Genomic DNA, 21,463 nt, shown 5'->3' with positions numbered 1-21,463 from the left:
CAGTACGTCTGATGAGCCCACAATTTGTGTTCGAAATGGCTTGTAACATTCTGCAAGGAATAACTGTGACCCATTAAGTGGGAAACAGCATAATATGTTGTGAATTAAATGCAGCACTAAAGCTAAGGGGGTTTTTGTTGAGGGGCTTGTAGTAAGCATTTGCTTACATATCCAGATCCCATCTCACTGGGGTAAGAGTCCTGTACGAGTAGCCCTGCTGCTGAAGTGTGTGTGTAAGTGTGTGTAAGATGCGGGTGGCGCTGTGGGTTAAACCACAGAGCCTAGGGCTTGCTGATCATAAGGTTGGCAGTTCGAATCCCCGTGACGGGGTGAGCTCCCGTTGCTCGGTCCCTGCTCTTGCCAACCTAGCAGTTTGAAAGCACGCCAAAGTGCAAGTAGATAAATAGGTACCACTCCAGCGGGAAGGTAAACGGTGTTTCCGTGAGCTGCTCAGGTTCACCAGAAGCGGCTTTGTCATGCTGGCCACATGACCCGGAAGCTGAACGCTGGCTCCCTCAGCCAATAAAGCAAGATAAGCGCCGCAACCCCAGAGTCAGTCACGACTGGACCTAATGGTCAGGGGTCCCTTTACCTTTACCTTTAAGTGTGTGTAAGTGTGTAAATAAAAATAGCCCCTTCTAATGCTTCTGGTAGTGGTAGTGGAGTCTCCTTCCATTGGGCTCTGTGTCATTATTACAGGGGTCAGCAGGGGGGCTGGTCCACTGTCCCTCAGACCTTGTGGGGGGGGGCAGACTATATTTTGGGGGAAGTTGAACGAATTCCTATACCCCACAAATAACCCAGAGATGCATTTTAAATAAAAGGACACATTCTACTCATGTAAAAACACGCAGATTCCCGGACCATCCGTGGGCTGGATTGAGAAGGCGATTGGGTCAGATCTGGCCCCTGGGCCTTAGTTTGCCTACCCATGGACTAGAAGATTGAGGTAATAGGGGAGAACTGCATGCATAGCTGTGTCACCCCTTCTGGGAACCATTACTACATTGGCATGGGAAGGGAGCACAGTGGCATGGTCCCCTGCAAAATGGCCTTAATACCAAGTGATGTGGAAGGAGCCCTTCCACACAGCAGTAAAGATAAGGTTGGAAGGAAGCCACGTTACTAAAAATAATGTTGGCTGGACCTGTAGTAGCATGAAGAATGCAAATGGAAGGGGGTAATTTTTTAAAAAACCAAGATGGAAAACTATGAGAAATACAACAGGAAATGGGAACGGAAGATATGGAACTGGATGCGAATTAATGAATGCATAATAAGAAAAATAATTATGGAATATCATTTAATATATCATCACAGAGAGACTTTAGTATAGACCGAGGTGGAAATATTAGTGCTTAATATGGAGGAATGGCTGTGGAAGGAGTTGGCAATATCGTTGATATGTTTGAGTAAAGGAAAGCTATTGTTGAAATTTATCGGTAACCATAACTAGAGAATCCCTTTTGGATTTTTTGTGTAAAAAAGGAAAATGATTTAATCTGAATTACTTGGTTTGGAAGACTGGGAAAATATTTCCTAGCAAAAAAGTAGATTAGTGGGATGTCATTCTAGAGTGAATACTTTGAATAATTTATTTTATGTAACTGACAGACAATCAGAAGTCCTTTTTATTTTCCCTCTTTTTTTCTTTTCGTCTATTTTTTCCGCTTTGCTGTTTTGTTTCTGTTTTTATTTAGTTTATTTTGTCTTATTGTATTATGAAAAATATTTAATAAAATCTTTTTTAAAAAAAGAAAAACAAACAGATAAATAGCATGAAGAATGTGTAATAGTTGCTAGGCGACTACTCAAATAGGTAGCCAAATTAGTTATTGTTATCCATTGCAGATTGGACTCTAGTCTTGATGAATCCTAGTACAATTTGCATTCCCAAAGTTGCATGCAAACCAGCCCGTACTGTCACGTCAAGGAAAAATTATCATAGTCACAATAGTCAAGACTCTACCTCCCTATCTCTTCTTCTAGATTCAAACTCAGACGATTTTGATCCTGCTTCTACTAAGAGCAAGTATGACTCCATGGATTTTGACAGCTTACTCAAAGAGGCACAGCGAAGCTTGCGGAGGTAACGTGCATCATGGCCAAGGAAAATGGAGGGATGGCGAATACCTCATGGACGTCAAGTCCTTCAATAACGAACAATGAAGAAGTCACGCTTACAAATTTCTCCCTATCTCCACACACTCTCCATATACAAAAACATAGTTTACATGGACAGCTGCTTAAGGAATGAAGAGGCAAAATGGGTCTGGTGTGAGCAATTGTGTACCCCTGAGTCTCAACTTTGCTTTTCCAGGGTGAAGAGGGTGAGGGTTTTGATCTTTGTAGAGTGCCAAGCGAGAACCATTTGACATGGCAGCAGTTCCATAGAGATACGTTTTAAAAAATATATATGCGAACTCCAAAATTGTGTACATAGAACATTTTCAAAATGAAGCAAATTCAAACTTCCGCTGCTGACAACCTCAGACACACTGCAGGTTTTGGGATTTTGTTTGTTTGTTTGTTTCATTCAAGAAGCTTCTTCTCACGCCATGTTGTTTTAAAATGACGACAATCCTGAAGAAATCTACAGATCCACACGGTCCGCCATCTTTCATTGTGCTTCTCTCATGAAGGCAAGGGAAGGGCAGAAAATGGTGGAAGGATTCAAAACTTCCATAGCGTTTTAAAGTTCTGTCTTTTTAATTGTGACATCCATGTCAGCGTCCAAAACATTTATCTCACATAGAGAAATTTCGAGACCCTCATTAACAGCCAGCTTCTTGGGTGTTTTTCTCCCTTCGATGAGCCGACATGGTGTTACGCTACAAAAACATTGAGGGCAAATCTTATGGGGAGGGTTGGAGGGGGTTGTGGATGTACAGTTAGATTATATACTACATTCATGAATGTAGTTAAGTATTTACAGATGTTAAATGGAGTATTTTTATTTTGTGTACATACCGTATGACAAGACGATGCTTTTTTTTGTTACAGCTATGCACTGTAAATGCAGCGTTCTTTTAAGAAGAGGAAAAAAACTGCTGAAATTTTTCTTAATCAAGAATATTCAAATGTAATTATATGGGGCAGAACAATATTGTACACTAACATATTTAGAAAGCTGAACTTAACGCTTATATATATTTGATTGTAAAAGAAAAAGGAAAGTCTGTGTGGGTGCGTGTTGAGTGCAAAAATATTGATGCTATACGCACATCATCCATCCCCTCTTTGAGTAGCTTATCTAATAACATTGACCAGAATTCAGCCAAAGTTAAAAACAAAAGTTATTGATTAGCTAGACTGGCGTAATTGTGTCTGTCCATTGCCATGCCACAAAATGTCTACCCACGGAATTTCGCAGTATGCCAGTGTAGGGATCTGGATATATATTTCCATATATTTGTATTACATTTGATATTAAAGCCCTGGGCCCTCCCGATGGATGTCTTATTTAGGTCATAAACTCAAGAAGGAGGTTGCAACGCTTAGCAGAGAAGCAACTACCAGGAGTTTGCCTCTCTGCATCTCTAAGTCCTATTCATTTCATTGGAGGAGTTGGGCACACACTTAAATCTCTCAGTTGAGTTTGATTGAGACTGCAGTCCTATCCATACTTAATTGCACTGCAAAAGTATTTAACTTTGGCTGGATCATACCTTTGTCAAGAACTTAACCTTGGGCAACAAGGCATTAACCTCCTTTGCAATATTTTTTCCCACATTTTTTGGGGGTGCCTCTTTCTTTAGCTGTTTTATATAAACAAAATTTATTAATGGGGGCGGGGCGGGATATTTTTCTCATTTTAAAGTTTTTTCTAGGAGATGCCATAATTTTATGTGAAGCTTCTCAAATGGGAAATCATTAAGAAGTGTTTTTATTTTATGTATCGATGATAGTTTTGGAACTAGAAGTCACAAATCTTTTTAAAAATGATACTTTGTTTTAATCGTTGTGACTTTAATTTGATAAAGAAAATTTGCTGTGGTACAGAGCACAGTTATGGTTTTTACAATAATCCTGTGTGTCTGAACACTGTTCTTGAAGCCAGTAATCTGTTCATTGGCAGAGTTCAATGATTATCTATGATTTTGAAATGTACGCATCCTCTGTATAAACACTAATTCTTCATTCCTTTGTTTACTTAAAGATGCATATTTATCGGTTGTGATTAACCTATTTATTATAAATTATGAGGTGACTAAAATAATAAAAAGGCCAGTGGACATTTTTATGTAGGATGCACACCGGTTGTCAGGTTGCTAAATGTATTATTTTCATTTGGTGGGGGGGAAATCTAGCTTTTTCTTCCTTCAGAAGCAGTGATTCTTCCTTCTTCTTTTTCTTTAACTATGCACTAATATGGCCTTAGAGGTGCCCATGACATTGTGGGAGCCTTCAGATCGTATCAGGATCGTAGAATCCATTTGCAAGTTTATGGGCTGGCACAATGCAAGCAGCTAAAATAGACTAACTTGTGCAGCCATCATATGACTGATGTCTTGTCCATTCAAGTCATTCCTGTCAATTACCCTATTGGATTTCAAGTCAAACACCCATCGCAAGGTTGTTACTCCTTTTAAGTTTCCTCTTCAGGGCATTCACTGCTTGTTTACAGAATAAATGAAAATCTCCCCAGAGAGTTTATGGCTCTAAGAATGTATACAGACCTGCCCAAACCAAACTCTTTAGACGCCACATGGGCAGACACCAGTGCACACAGAGAATCCCAATATGGTTCAGTAGATCCCTGTTTTCTGTCTAGAGATCCATAGGCAACCAAAGGGGCTACCGTGGTGGATGGAAGGCCTTGTGTGCCCGTCCAGCCCTAAGAAAATGAGTGAAGAGAATGGTCTCAAGTGGGGATTTTAGAGTTGTGCACAGACCTCCCATTGACTCAAGTGGCTCATTGTGCCAACCTGCAGTTGATTATAGAGCAGCGGTTCTCAACCTGTGGGTCCCCAGATGTTGTTGGACTACAACTCCCATCACCACTGAGCTCTGGCCTTGCTAGCCAAGGGTGATGGGAGTTGTAGTCCAACAGCATCTGGGGAACCAGAGGTTGAGAACCGCTGTAATAGAGGCAGGCAAAAGGGAAAGCAGCACTCAGTTGAATTTTATCTAGATCTTGTGTACCTGGCTGCTGCAACCACAGAGCCCTTGAACATGCCCACACCACGGTGTGATGGTAGTGGAGATGGTGGGCAGCCATTTGCCTGCTTGAGCCACGCAGTAAGCATATATAGCAGTAGGTGGAATACACTGCAGTATTAATTAGGGGTCTTTTGACAAGATGCTTAGCACTTGGGTATGAGGAGGTCCTAGAGTTGGAAGGGACCTCGAGGGTCATCTAGTCCACCCCCCCAATGCAAGAATCTTTTGCCCAATGTGGGGCTTGAACCCTTGACACTGATAATTAAGAGCCCCATGCTCTACCAACCCAGTTTCTGCTCACATGCATATTCAGGTGGGGAAAGGCACATTGAAACATATCCCATGTTTTTCAGTACTGAGATATTAACACCTCAGCACCAAAAATATGGTAACAACTGGTTGTTACTTGAAAGCGGAAGTGGTTTCTGAATTGTAATCAACTGTGTCTACTTTCTCCTGTGCACACAGCATGGAGGAGCCACTTCCCCTTCATGTGACCTGACACCTACGATAGACATGTGAACGGAACCATTTGGGTCAGGTTCATCCCTCAATTGTCCCCAAGGGAGGCAGGGCAGCCTTGCTTTGGGGGGAGGGGCCACAGGTGGCAAAACAGAACAGGCTCTTTGGTTGAAAATAATGTTCCAGGCATCCTTTCCTTTCGTGAAACTTGATTCCAAGCCCCATTATCCCTAGTGCAAAAGTGTGGGATGTCATTTGTCCTGGAGGAATGAATGGGAGAGTGGCGGAGGCAGAATATTTTGAAAGGAAAGGGGTTGAGCTTTTTGGCTGTTCAAAAGCATTTGATTCGATTTGAACATTTAAAAGTCAACTGATGGAGGGGAGAGAGCTGGATAAAATTCTCCCATCCTACACTCTGAACCTGGAGGCTTCATTTAATTACCATGGCCAGTAGCCACTGATAGGGTACTGACTAAGAACCTAGGATCCTTCTGGATCAGACAGAAGTCTTGCCTAGTTCAGCTAAGATCCTGCTTGCCACGGTCCATTAAAAGGGAATTCTGCAAGCAGGTTGTGAATGCAATAGCTGCCTTCTACTCTTGTCCTCCAGTGACTGGTATGCTATCCTGGAGCCATCACTGATAGCAATTGATAGCCTTAAGGTCCTTCAATTTCTCCCCTTTTCAAGCTGTCTGGGTTCACAGCCAACACCACACCTTTCAGTAACCAGTTTCATAGTTTTAACTATGCACTGTGTGGGGTAGTCTCACATGGGGTAGGAAATATCCGTGGGCAAGGCTCTTGCCTACACAGTTCCCATGCTGAAGGAGACATGTGCTTACATTGAAACAGGGATGGTCTCAGTGGAGCACTTACCATTGTTTGGCAGTGATTGCTTCTGAAGATACAACATACCTACCTATTTATTCCCCCCCCCCTTCCCTAAAGTGCAGGGGAAACTATTTTGTCCCATGATAAGTGCAGCTGAGTCTGACAGCTATCCTCATTTTTATCACCAGCATATTGTTTTCCAGTAGATTCCACTGTGTCCTGTTCTATGCCTGCTCTTTTCCGTCTTTGTATTCCTCAGTAGGTAGATAGCAATAAAAAGAGAACTTTTTCGCAAGTTCTGTTTCGCACCCTGTCAATCTGCGTAATCCTTGCCATCCATTGCTTTATAGGTTGAAGATACAGGTATTTTAACTTTTGATTGTGTGAATGCCAAACTAAACGTTTACAGCTTTTTTCTTTCTGGATTTTGAGTGTCTTCTGTTGTAAAGGAAAAAAAAATTAAAGCAATAAATTATTTTTTAAGAAATCGATATTTAGTATATCATGTGTTCAAGGATGAGACGCATTGCCGATTTTTGCCTTTCAATTTCAGTAGTTCAATTTTTAAATACATCCTATTTGGCCCTGGATTGCTGACATAAAGAAAAACGTGTGCGTGCTTATGTTTTCAGGTAGCTGCTATGTCACAGTTCAGGGTTTCGTTTATTTCTGGCCTGATAAATATCTTGTTCTTGAAGATGGTTCTCCCTTTGCCGGTATCAAAGCACATATGGAATTAATGTGATTGTGTGGTTGGAGAGCAATCTGGTCCAATCTCTGCATGGGAAGCATGCTGCCATACACACATCTCTTGTTGAACAGGGAACTGAAGGTGCCTATCAGATGCCTATCTCAATTCAGATACCATCTATTCTCATTGCATCGCATTCACATCCACATTTCTGGCGCAAATAGTCATGCATAACTGCAAGCAACTACAGGTTGGGACATATATTGTTGGACAATCTCTGTGGGTAGCCCATCAAGCGCTTCTTCAAAAAGGCGTTTCATATTTGCACATATCCTACGTTGCCAAATTGTAGCATAGATCTGTATGTTTTTTAGATGAAGATGTTTTGTCTCTGCTCCCATGCTGTGGTAAGTACCATATCTGGTAAGAGAACCAGTACTTAGAAACAATAGCCTTTCTAAGCGATATAACAAAGCAATTCCTCCATAACACAAAAATGATCAGAATCCAAACAGAGGGAGTCCAAAATTGGGGGAGAAAAATAGCAATTGGTGCAAAATGGCTCCAAACCACTGCTGTCCTGCCAGCAAAGATCATAATGCAGAAGGAGTGGTTTTTTGCTGTTAGTGTGTAATGAGCTGGGTCAGTTTGGAAAAAAATAAAATAAAACCTTTTTATATCCCTTTAGATGTGAGCTTCCAGTAGGCAATGATTATGTGTCCTTTTAGGGTGGCTGTAATGGAACTTCAATCACTGTAGTATAAGATCTGATCTATAAATGACCTAGACTAGCCATGTAATGTGATGATTCTAAATTTGTACCTATGTGACAGACATTTTCAATAATGTGAAACTACTGATCTGATGCAACTACTGTAAAATGTGTACAGTAGGGAGAAAGTGGTAAAAGCTATACTGAACAAAGGAGAGTGAGCTATTAGACAAGCCCTCCCTGGGCACCCCCTTGATCTCTATATGTACTGTTGTAGTTTTTAAACTCGCTGTATGACAATTTCCTGTGATGTCCCGATCCCCCCCTTTAAAAGCAAAAACAAAACATGCAGTACATGCAGCCTCAATGAGCAAAATAAAGGGAATTGAATGTTTCAACCCCACTTGTTGATTTTTCCCTTATTTGTCCTGGGCAAGCAATGTCTGTCTTTCCAAGCTAGCTGTGGACAGGATTCTGCATGTATGGATTGGGGGGGGGGGGAGGGGCGACACAGACTTTGGAGCATGAAATTGGAGCGCATTTCTGCTTTCGTCTGAAAGTTTTCTTAATCTTCTGGTTTGAATCTGTGCAAAGGAATGGCTATTGAAATAGAATCTAGTTGGGCAGAGGCGAGGTTCTGTGTCTGCATTGCATTCCCCAGAATAAATTGTATAAATAATTTAATTGTTTTTGTGTAATTGGCACAGGTAATAGAACCCACCTCTTCTTGTTAGAGGGTTTAGATTATTTTGGATGTTCAGTCCGTTTCATTAGAGGGAGAGTGCCACTGTGCTCACTGCCCTCACTCCCTGTCACATCCCCATCAGCCTTTCCTTGTTGCAGTCCTCACGTTGAACTGCAGAGCCTCCTGTATACATGTAGGCTCCCTGTGTCATTTAGCAGGGAGCACATGTACTTTCAGCAGGTTCCCAACTTCAAAATGGCAGCAAGGAGAGGTGGGGCAGCTCTTCCTGACCACAAGCTTGTAACTGCATGGACCACAGTATCTAAAGAGGGCTAGAGCATCAGGTACATTTTGTAGCCAAGTGTGTGCAGCAATGGCATGCAGTTCTTTTCTTGGTTTTAATAGCTATTTGCATCTTCAAGACGGCTCTATTTTCCGGAACCAGAAGGGCAAGCATTAGAAATAAAATGTGTCAAAGGAAAGCTAGTTTGGGGACAGAGATATTTTTTGCATTTACATGGCTAGTGTGGTGGCCTCCTCAAGAAGTTCTGGGCTACAATGTCCCATCAACTGGATGGTCAAGGTAACTCCCAAGGGAAGAAGGTTCAGATCCAGGGGATCGGTGGTGGGTTGATGAGGGCAGAGGGAGCAGACTAGGAGGAGGAGGTGTCGGAAGTTGAAGAGGCAGGATTTAGTGAGCAAGAAGAGGGTGTGGCAGAGAACAGTCCAGACTCTGAGATGGGAGAGGAGTGGGGCCAAGAGATGCGATGAGGCAGATTATGGAGGAATCCAGGGAGTCTCCCCTCCTGCTGTGACCAGCTCCCCTCCCTCCTTGTCTTTCAGATCATGCAGAGAAGTAATAATAATAGTTTGGGGACAGAGATATTTTTTGCATTTACATGGCTAGTGTGGTGGCCTCCTCAAGAAGTTCTGGGCTACAATGTCCCATCAACTGGATGGTCAAGGTAACTCCCAAGGGAAGAAGGTTCAGATCCAGGGGATCGGTGGTGGGTTGATGAGGGCAGAGGGAGCAGACTAGGAGGAGGAGGTGTCGGAAGTTGAAGAGGCAGGATTTAGTGAGCAAGAAGAGGGTGTGGCAGAGAACAGTCCAGACTCTGAGATGGGAGAGGAGTGGGGCCAAGAGATGCGATGAGGCAGATTATGGAGGAATCCAGGGAGTCTCCCCCTCCTGCTGTGACCAGCTCCCCTCCCTCCTTGTTTTTCAGATCATGCAGAGAAGTAATAATAATTTATTATTTATACCCCACCCATCTGGCTGGGCTTCGCCAGCCACTCTGGGCGGCTTCCAACAAAATATTAAAATACAGTAATGCATCAAACATTAAAAGCTTCCCTAAACAGGGCTGCCTTCAGATGTCTTCTAAAAGTCTGGTAGTAGTTGTTCTCTTTGACATCTGGTGGGAGGGCATTCCACAGGGTGGGTGCCACTACCGAGAAGGCCCTCTGCCTGGTTCTCTGTAACTTGGCTTCTCGCAGTGAGGGAACCACCAGAAGGCCCTCAGAGCTGGACCTCAGTGTCTGGGTAGAACGATGGGGTGGGGACGCTCCTTCAGATATACTGGACTGAGGCCATTTAGGGCTTTAAAGGTCAGCACCAACACTTTGAATTGTGCCCAGAACGTACTGGGTGGAGCAATGAGAGACAAGATGATGCAGCCTTAGGTTGCTGGAGAAAGAACTGGGGGAAGAGAGAGCAGTGGGAAGGCCTTTAGTTCTCACAACAGCTTCATTGGGGCAAGACCTACTGGGAATGGTTGCTGTGACTGAGCTGTTTTGTTTCTTGGAATAAAAGCTTCACTGACATCAGGTGCTCTGTTTTTTTATTTGCTGACCTACGCCTGACTCCAGCTCCTGACATCAAGAGTTAAAATCCACCCCTCAAAGAATTGCATTGGAGAAGCAGGTAAGGAGAGAGAAATCCTTTTCACTTCCCAATGTACCTGATCTGGTTATGGAGCATCATCGCCATCTGAGTGGCTAAGACCTTCAACCCATTTCTTGCTGGGCACCATTGGATACTTGGCGGGAGTTCGTCCCAAAGAGAAGAGCGATGGGAAATGATGCAATCTGGATCCAGCAAAATTTTAACCGGATCATTGTCGTTCTCAAAAAATGAAAAGGGAGAGGCAGGCTTGAATTGTGCGCAAGGGAAATTCTGGCATCTGAAGCTTCTGTTGTCATTTGGGCATTGTGACCTGGCAATCTAAGATGGGAAGAAGAACTAAGAAGTATAGCATTTGTTGATGGGATGATTTCACATATTGATTTCAGCTAATTAGCCAATTATGTGATTGTAAGCTTCTATGCAGCATAAACAGGAACTATTGAAATTAATATTCCATTGCAATTTGTCCCACAGCATGGTTCCTAGATATTATGCTAGGCAAATAGCCAATATTCTTGAATATTACTAACAATGGGGGGGGGGCGTACTTAACATTACCTCCTACTACAATCCTATTGGCTGAAATTAGTTGCCACTGCATTCTTTCTCTTGTGAAATTTGAAGCATGTTTGGAGGTTCTTCACCAACTGGGGGAGAGGTAAGAATGTGGAGGGAAGAAAAATCCACATATTTTGGGAAATTGATTGTCTTTTCAGTAGGCATTTGGACATCTCCTAAGATACTGTAACAAAATTTTGCATGATCGCTCCTGAGATCAAGGTGTAGGTTTTCATCGACGTTTGAATACAATTGGGCTTGGTGTTTAATGAAGATGGTGGTCTGAACCTTTCAAAAGTGCACCTTGTCGCTTAGATTTCCTGAGCTAATGCCAGGTATGCAACTGCTTCTAAATTTACAGGGGAAGAGGTTGTATCTGCACACCCTTAAGTTGTCACAGGATTCTGGCTGAAGCAAAATATGTATAATGGATTAAGAGGCTATTCTTCAGGTGAAACATCTGAATGAACATCAAAAGAAGTCAAAAGTGATTGCTAACACTAGAAACATCACAGTTTGATTGCCATATCTGTTCTTCAAATCCATTGCACTGCTGTCTGGGTGGTGAATCACATGAGTTTCAGGGTGACAGCTGATCCTGATGCAAGTGTTATGGCTCACTCTTTGAGCCTTCTGGTACGCAAATATAACTCTAGTCTTTACCACCTGGAATTTCTCTCACTTTGATTTAATTTGTATCTTCTGGCCCCTTACATTTAGCAGACATATCTGAGCTCAGAATACATTATGGATTGGGATCTATCTACGCTGCATTGTTAATTTGTTTTAAAGGAATTATAAGACTATGTATATAGGGACCCTGATGTTGGGAAAGATTGAAGGCACAAGGAGAAGGGGACGACAGAGGACGAGATGGTTGGACAGTGTTCTCGAAGCTACAAACATGAGTTTGACCAAACTGCGGGAGGCAGTGGAAGACAGGAGTGCCTGGCGTGCCATGGTCCATGGGGTCACGAAGAGTCGGACACGACTAAACGACTAAACAACAACAACAACATATAGGGATGCGGGTGGCACTATGGGTTAAACCACAGAGCCTAGGACTTGCCAATCAGAAGGTTGGCAGTTTGAATTCCTGCGATGGGGTGAGCTCCCGCTGCTCGGTCCCTGCTCCTGCCAACCTAGCAGTTCAAAAGCACATCAAAGTGCAAGTAGATAAACAGGTACTGCTCAGGTGGGAAGGTAAACGGCATTTCCGTGCACTGCCTGGTTTGCCAGAAGCGGTTTAGTCATGCTAGCCACATGACCTGGAAGCTGTATGCCAGCTCCCTCGGCCAATAAAACGAGATAAGCGCCACAATCCCTTTACCTTTACCTAAGACTATGTATTTTATCCTGTTGTTCAAAAAACAATCTCTTAATACTGTTATTACTATTTACATATACTGTATCTATTGTGACCAGATGACACAAGTTAGGATATGCTCAACTCTCACTGTAACTGAATAATGTATGACGTAGCTTGCATTCTGCCCACTTTTTAAAAAGATGTTTGTGGGGACAGGAAAACAAAAAACAAAAAACATTGAGGCTTAATTGCACATGTTAACATTAAGAAGCACAATCGTCATAATTTCTTAGCATTAATTAATTTCCCTGCATTGCATTCTCTGGATGCAAGCTGATATTGTCAACTTGTACTCAACATTGATATTCTAGGTTCACAAGCACCACTGCACAGTGTTACAAATCAATTTTCTCTACTTTATCAAACAGCAGAAAGTAATAAAGAAGGTCACAAACAGTACACTAGTTCCTTGGAGGTTTGTAACTTCATGATTTAATTTAAACCTCACAAGATTGAATCAAAAGTTGAATTAATCCCTTAGGGGAATGGTTCTATACAGATTCTGTTGATAGACACCAAGTAACCCATCCTCACTGGGATGTAGCATATCTGTTAATACGCCGCGACAAAGGAAACATGCTCCCAGGGAAAAAGAAACAGCAAAGATCCTGTGCAGTCACATGCCACCTTCGGAATCTGCTCTGGTCCTTTTTTGCTGGGGGGAAAATGCTCGGCGTATCAGGTTTCCTCTTGAAATGCATGTTTTTCTAAAGGTAAAGTCTACATTAGGGGTGGGTGGGGCTGCAAGCAAGGGGTCTGTATACTCTGCTGTGCACACAGCAAGGGAACCCCCTCACACACTGAAAGAACTTGGGTGTGAGTTTTGTTTTTGTTTTTTTTTAATAGAATATTTATTAAAATTTTCAGAATTAATACAATGTAAAATAAAAATAAAAAATAACAAAAATACAAAAATACAAAAATAAAAACAATTAAAAACACATAGAATTTCCATTACTTATTTTCTTTTAACTTATTTCCCAGACCTCCTCATACCTCCCTTTTTTGTATTCCAATTCAGATTGTTAGTTCAGCAAATCCTCACCATTAGTTTTTACTTATTTCTAAACCTTTTTTTTTCATATTCTCTTAAGCATTACAGCTGGAAACCACTTAATTTCTGTCCAACATCATTCTAACACTTGGGTGTGAGTTTTGTAGAGCTATTCACACTGTAGGCATGTGCACCAGCCACTCCACTCTCTGGCGGTATATTTGGCAGCCTCATGAAGGAGCCCTGTGGAAACACAGATATACAGTACATCTTCCAAGACACTAATGCCCACTCACATTACAAAGAGCTCATTGGCCACCTTCTCTCAGCAGCCAGAAGCATCCTAGCCAGACACTGAATAGACCTGTCAGGAGTACAGTGGTACCTCAGGTTACATACGCTTCAGGTTACATACGCTTCAGGTTACAGACTCCACTAACCCAGAAATAGTGCTTCAGGTTAAGAACTTTGCTTCAGGACGAGAACAGAAATCGTGCAGCAGCGGCACAGCAGCAGCGGGAGGCCCCATTAGCTAAAGTGGCGCTTCAGGTTAAGAACAATTTCAGGTTAAGAACGGACCTCCGGAACGAATTAAGTACTTAAACCGAGGTACCACTGTAAGCATGGACCAATGGTATCAAATAGTGTGGGAAACAGCCTCATTAGAAAAGCTAACCAACAAACTGAAACTGACATGGGGACAAACAGAAGACGCCGCCTTCACCCCAATAAGGTTACCTTCATCACATATAGAGCCCAACGAGACAACAAGAAGAACCTGCCAACAGCATACGAATCAATCTGCCTAACCTGATTCAAACACACACACACACACAGACAGATAGACAGACAGCGAGAGAGAGAGAGAAACAAATTTCACTACAGCCAATCAAAGACAACCAACCACACCCTAGGCCACCCCAACTTCTCTCACCACCAAAGAAATATAAGCGCAGGATCAACTCTCTGGAGAGGTCCTGAGCTTTGCAAGGCAAAAAAGAGGTACGCTAGGGCTCCGCGAACCTCGAAACCCCAGGAGGTAAATCCTTGGGGCTGGGGGATCTGGCTGCGTTCAGAGCGACTCTCCTGCAAATATACCAGACCCATCGGGGCTCAGGAGGAGCAGGATTGAAGATGTGAATGCTAGGATCCATTCTAGACCCACAAAGCAATGCCACAGGCTCTGAAGGTGAAGCGGTAGAGCATTCCGAGGCATAAGGTTAATCCTGAACTTTAAAAACTACTAAAAAGGGAATTGGAATAGAAGTAGAAGTAAAGGAGGTTCGGGAAACGTTTTAAGGATTGGGAAGTTAAGGAAATCCTATCTGACGTTGGCGGAGAAAATGGCGCAGGATAAAAGCATTATGAATGAATCAGCTTCTCTCACCACCAAAGAAATACAAGCGAATAGTAAAGAGAACCCACACAAGTGATGCTGACACAAAACCCAACACATACACTAAGTAGAAACGAAGCCTTGCAACCCAAACCCCCTCCACCTCTCCCCCCCTTTTCTTCCTAATGTAACACTAATGTCTCACAACAAATGAAACTGATCTGTAGAAAGCGCAACTCGAAAACAAAAGACATTGCACCTACTTTTGTAAACTAAAACCTCTCTCTCTCTCTCTCAAAACTGTAGGGCACCCCCATGCTGACTGGAGAGGGGGCCCTTTCACAGTGCTCATGGATGTGTGATGGTCGAGGCTGCAGGATGTGACCCCTTTGCTCATTCAGCACATGAGGGGGATTGCTCCCCCAATGTCAGGAGCGATGGGCAGGTTGTATTCCAACAGCATTGCCTGAAGTTTAGCACTTATTATCATGGCAGTGAAGCTTGCAGAAGATAAACAAAGATAAATATCTAACCCTCCCATGTGTGGCTCTGGTGTCTTGAGCCGGGAAGAGCTTTTGCCTTATCTCAACTGTGTCTCGGCTTTTGTTCCATAGAGTTCAGTGGGAAAGGGTAGGCACTGAGCCAGCCCATCTCTGTAACATTCCCCCAATCCCTTCGCTCAGGTATTCCAGGTCCTCTGTGGGATGCTAGAATGGGAACAAGCTTTTCGATTCACAGGTGATTTCTGTAGTCCTTCCTGGTTTATAAATGCATAATGACTCCACTTGCAGACAAAAAAGACTCTGACAATAGTGGAGACCCCTTAACAGAACCACAACTCATCATTTGTTGCCTATTCATTTATCTGCTGGAGCAAGTCCAAATAAATCCCCAGGTTAAATGAATACTCTTCCAAAGAAGGTAGGGTTAATGGGTGTAATCATCTTTCCTATTTCCTGATTTAAAGCTCTTAGAAGACTTGTTTCGGCCACTGAGCAGCCCATCTCATTTGGATTCATAAGAGACCTATGTATCTGTTTGGGGCTACCTGAATGGTTGCATTTGTTTAAGTCTGGCTGTGCTAAAACTCACTGTGCAAAAGGCAGTGCTGTAAGCTTGGTGAGCCATGCATGGCCAAGGTTCTCTACCACACATCAAGGCTAAAATGGCCACTGTTTCTTTAATGCTTAAAAAAGCTGGGTCAGCATGAGTCAGCGGCCTGCACCAGGTTGTATATATAGAGTGAGAAATGTTAATTTAGTGTTGGGTGGGGTTGGTTGGTTGGTTAGTTAATTAGTGAAAGCTGGTAGTGTTGATGTGTTTCAGTCGCTTTTGCAGAAAGACTTTTAAGAATAAAAGCAGAAAGTACTCTGCAAGGATACTTTTCTCGTGAACTCTTTTATGCCGACAAGGGTCTGAGGACCAGGCTGAGGTGACAAAGGGAAGTCAGAACCCTTCCTTTCTTTCTTTTTACAAACACTGACACCACAGGCACTGCACATGTCTTTAAAAAGATGTGGTGTGCGAAGCAATATTTTATAGGATGTGGCTGCAAAGGGCAGCCTCACACATTTACATGTATCTTACAGAAAAATAGCAAGCACTCTTATTACTGTCTTCGTCTGACTAACTTTAGCATCAAGAGAATGGCATTTCAAAGGAACGCATTTCAGTTCCCAGGAGGAGGTGATAAATAGACTGCAGCAGAGATGGGCAGTGCGTGCAAAAAGAAGCAAGACCTGAAGCCTGCGCTCAGTTGCCTATACGGCAGAGTGTTGTGAGCCTATTGAGTAGTTATTTTATGGTTTAAAATTTGGAAGAAGCATGGTAACTTCAGTCACATAGGGCAAATAAGTGATATATTTATTTCCCCTTGAAGAGAGGGAATTAGTGCCTTTCCCCTGTTGAGTTCTAGGTAAGGCATTGCAATAGGTAAATAGGTTAGGATCTCTCACACAGGGCATGAAGAGGTAAACTTGTGTTGGCAGGCATGGCTATTGGCAGTTGGGACCCAGATACTCAAATGCTATTCTGTACAGGAGGACACATACTGTATCCCTCAGTGCCAAGGAAGCCTTTCTGAAATATACTCGGAGTTGAAAGTAGATTTCATGCTCTTTATTCGGCTCATAGTGGTGAGGAGGAATGAAAGTTTCCCCACAATATCTGCTTTATAGACATTATTTACACAATGGGCTGCACGTGATTGGCTAATTCTGGGATTCTCCTGTAAACCAATCAGATTGTGGATTCATTTCCACCTGGAGCTGGATTGGGTGGCTCCTGCGGACCAATCATACTGCTGCATTGTTTTAGGACCAATCAGACTTCTGCATTCTGAATCCTATTGTTCTAGGACCAATCAGATGGCTGCATTCCTAATCCTATTGTTCTAGGACCAATCAGACTGCTGCATTTTGTATCCTATTCAACTCAGTACATAACACTTTCCCTCTGACATGTTGGTGAAGGATTCCCCCTGTTGTCTTTCTTTCATGGGGGAGCTCTCACTTCATTTCACTTTTAATTTGTATACCACCTTTCTATACCATATGATCACCAGATTTTTTTCAGTGAACCTGGGGACACTCCCCCCCCTTTTTTTAAGCTGAGTAGCAACAGGGAGTCAGTAGTGGGAATGGAGAGGCAAAAACCCTGGGCCCAAGCACACATGCATATCCCGAACCTTCCCCCTTCCCCCTTCCCCCTTTGTTTTGACAGATTGGGGGAGGCTCAGGAGTCACGGGTGGGGGTGCAAGGCATGCAGTTTCTCTGCCACGCATGGTGCAAAGCCCTTCTTTCGCACCCTGTGAAACATAAATGAGCAGAGTTTTTTTAAAAAAACTGAGCAGCGGTTGGCCGGCTGTGACTCCCGAGCCTCCCCTGATCAGTCAAAACAAAGAGGGAAGGGGGCAGGAGATCTGTACCGCCAGACGTCCCTGGTTCCCCTTTGGCAGTGGCAGCGGCAGCGGCAGCCTCAGCAGCCCGGAGCCAGCCTGGTAGCGCAGTTGGCTCTGGCTGGCTTCAGGAGCTGCACACTGCCCGCTGCCATGCGCCCGCCATTTTTCCTTGCTGGAAGTCCCCATATGATGTGTTGCGCACAAGACACATCATATGGGGACTTTCAGCGAGGAACAATGGCAGGCGCCACGGCAGCGAGCAGCTCCTGAAGCCAGCCAGAGCCAACTGCACTATCAGGCTTTGCAAATCTGGGGACATTCCAGGGACGGAATTTGCCCAGGGACAGATTTGCAAATCCGGGACTATCCCTACTATATTACTCTACACAAGGCAGTTTACAAGCTGAAGAAACAAAAAAAAATAGATAGCAAAGATCACACACGTCATAACAATCTGATCCAATACAAAAAAGTCACAATAACTTTAAAATAAACAACTTATAGCAAATAAAGCAATGTTCAATAATCCATTAGAATGCAATGGTAAACACCAAAATTAAATACCAGCAAATCATAATCAAGCAGTTTAGCCTTATCAGTTACAATCAATCAATAAAAATAACAAGAAGTCACAAATACCAAGTAAAAAGATCAAATTGAGAAACAAGGACACACAAAATATTTGTTTTAAAAAACACCCCTGAACTCCTCTCTTCCCAGCTGCTCCTGCTATTTCTCAAAGTCATGGTCTGGGAAAAGCTCCTAGGGCTGGAGGGCGGAGTAAGGCAGGTGGGAAAAGCCATTCCATCATGTGAGCATCTCTTTTAGTCCAAGTCAGTGCAAATGAAACACAGCTTTTGCAACTCATCTGCCAAATGCATGCACAAGGCCTCAATGTGTGGAACCAGTGAGCTTGCCAGAACTAGAGGTGCACCTGAGGACCAGTGATTTTTGATGTGAAAAACAGGGAGACGGGTACTTGTCCCCGATACCTTCCGTAAGTGCTGCCTGCTTCGATCCCCTCCTAATGCCGCCCTTTGACCTTTGTCACTTAGCCCTCTGTTTGCCTATGGGCAAGGAGAACACCAACCACCTGCCTGAAAAGGGGGGTTTCTTTCCTTTTCCAAGAGACCCTGCCATTGTAACTGTAGCTTTCTGTGGCATGAATAATGTACCATATTAGTTAGACATGCTCTCGGTTGTGCACTCCAGCCAGCAAGTAGCGGAGGGTAGAAGCTATCACTGAATAATGATTAATTACTCTCCCTTCTGGCCAATCTCAGCTTAGTAAACTGGTCACACAGCATGTTACATGGGCTGTGTCAGCTCCATATGAGATTACTCCCTCAACGATGCACATCGCAACCATTGTTTGCTTCCAGTTTGTGCTGAATGAGAGTTTAGATGGAAACTCATTTATCTACTTATCTCGGCTGCCAGTCAGAACTACTAAGACCAGTGGTCCCTACTGCAAACTAAGCACAGGCATGCTATATAGAACAGTACCTGCTCCAAGAGATTCTGTTTGTGTCCTCTGTAAGGAGGGTGGGGCAAACAGTTCAACACTCTTGAGCAATAGTTTTCAAACTGCGCCAGAGACTAGTCATGGAGGGTGAGAGCCTATAAAAGGCAATTTACCCTTCACCCTCTGCAGGAGGGTGTTGGGCACATTCTGGAACCAGGAAGGCTAGAAGACCTGAGGGTGCTCACAAATAAGAAACAGGCAACCCAACTTATTCAAAAGATGTGAGGTAAAGAAGAACAAGTTAGCGAATCAACGGTTGAAAGGATAATAAAAGGAATAGATGAGATTAAAGTAAGCAAATTTAGAGAGCTGGAATTAAAATTCTTTCTAAAATGGTACAGAACTCCAGCCCAGCTAGCTAATATGGTAGCAGGATTGAATTCTGTTGGCACTGTAAACAAGCCAAGGGATGGTTTCCCCATATGTACTGGGAATGCCCAGAGGTAAAGGAATTCTGGAATAAAATCCTAAAGGTTATTAATGAAATTTTAAAAGTGAAGCTTTCAATAGACTTTGATTTCATGATAATAGGTATACTTGGAAACACGGCTATAGAGAAAGGTGACCAGTTTACCTTCAAAGCTATGATATTAATGGGAAAGGCAACGATAGCTTTAGGTTGGAAAGATAGAGAAAAGTGGACAGTAGAGGCATGGAATAGTTATTTGTTTGAACTTATTCAGTCGGATAATTGTCATAGTCATGTCACAGGAAACAACGTGGAAGGTCAAGTCCACCACGATAAGGAACAGATGGAACCCATATCTTCAATGGATAAAAACTACTGGAACAAAAGACATTCGGGGGAAACTAAAGACGCTATGGCTGAGGATAATTGTTTGAACTCTTCCAGTGGATATGGGGGTGGGGGGTGAGGAGGGGGAAGGGAGGGAAAGGAAAATATTGTACGGGAAATTTAAAAATAGGAAGGAGATAATGTAATGTATGTAAAAATCCCAAACTCAAATAAAACTGTTGAAGAAGAGGAAGAGGAAGAGGAAGAGGAAGAGGAAGAAGAAGAAGAAGAAGAAGAAGAAGAAGAATGATCTGAGGGTGCCAATGCTCCACAGGAGACAAGAGCATGTCCTTTATCATTCTCCAAATCTGCTGAAACGCTCAGGACATCCCTATTTTCATCAGAAAATATTGGGGGTACTGTATTCTTTTGTGTATAACATGCCCCTGGTATAATACACCCCCTATTTTGGGGGACTACAAATTAAGAAAATGGGAGACAATTGCCCAGAGTTGTCAAGCTATTTTTTAGGAGGAAAAGCCCAAAATCGCTCACCCACCTGACCTATGATGCCACTCGCATGCATCACATATGCCACCAATCCACTGTCCACAGAAGATGCCAAACACCCACCAATAACACGCCCAATAGCTGTGGACGCTCTCTGGGTCCCGGAACCAACATATAACATGTCCCCCTGATGAACTACCCGTGTATAAGGCGAGGCCCAAATTTTTACATGATATTTTAATAATAAAAAAAAACCTTTGTCTTATACACAGAAAAATACGGTACAGTGGTACCTTGGGTTACAAACGCCTCAGGTTACAAACACTTCGGGTTACAGAATCTGCTAACCTGGTAGCAGTACCCCAGGTTAAGAACTTTACCTCAGGATGAGAACAGAACTCGTGCAGCCATTAGCTAAAGTGGTACCTCAGGTTGAGAACAGTTTCAGGTTAAGAACAGACCTCCAGAACGAATTAAGTTCATAACCAGAGGTACCACTGTATTTGTCAGGGATTCCTCAAAAAACAAGCCAATGTGGAAATTGTTAAGACTCTCTGCTTAGAAATGTAGATGTGGTACAGTTTAGGCGCATGCAAGCATTGAGCCACGATTCTACAGCCACACGTATCTTCCACAGAGAGCCTGACCTCTTCTCTGCCGAAATGCATAGACTACCACTGAAGCAAAAATGCCTATCATTGTGAGAGAAGGAAGGGCTGGTACATTAAAAGGCCTCTTTGTGAATGAGTTATGTCCTTGCCTCTGCACTCTACACAAAGACACATTGCACCTCGCTGTTGGAGGCCCATTCTGAGATGTACCGGGAGGGGCAGCTTTCGTCCATATTGCGACAATATCCCCAAATAAAGCATTTCCTGCTCCCTCATAGGCTTACAAGATAACAAATATACAGGAGAATATGGGGTGAAGTTTGGGGCAGCATCTTGGGGAAGGCTAAAACTGTCTCATTTTCAGGCAGCAAGCTAATTTTCTGGGGTCAGAGCAGCAGATTTAGCTCCCTCATAAATGTGCCCTGGATTGGCGCCTGCTTACTTTGTCCAGTTGAGCCACTGAGACTAAAACTT

General features: G+C 43.2%; 1 protein-coding gene across 7 annotated transcripts in view; it reads left to right on the top strand.

Moving 5' to 3' along the window:
• PPARGC1A (PPARG coactivator 1 alpha) overlaps nt 1-8,257 on the top strand; it is a 662,475-nt gene extending 654,218 nt beyond the window's left edge. For all 7 annotated transcript variants that reach the window (XM_081876225.1, XM_081876227.1, XM_081876226.1 and 4 more), the window contains one exon: nt 1,990-8,257. In XM_081876225.1, coding sequence (XP_081732351.1) covers nt 1,990-2,093 — 104 coding nt within the window. In that variant the 3' untranslated portion in view covers nt 2,094-8,257. The remainder of the gene's footprint in view (nt 1-1,989) is intronic.
• Nucleotides 8,258-21,463: the final 13,206 nt, after the last annotated feature.

Source organism: Podarcis erhardii (genome assembly GCF_964252035.2).
Source record: "Podarcis erhardii genome assembly, chromosome: 9".
Taxonomy (NCBI): domain Eukaryota; kingdom Metazoa; phylum Chordata; class Lepidosauria; order Squamata; family Lacertidae; genus Podarcis; species Podarcis erhardii.
Note: the sequence above shows the minus strand (reverse complement) of the source record. Positions and strands in the feature narration are given on the sequence as shown.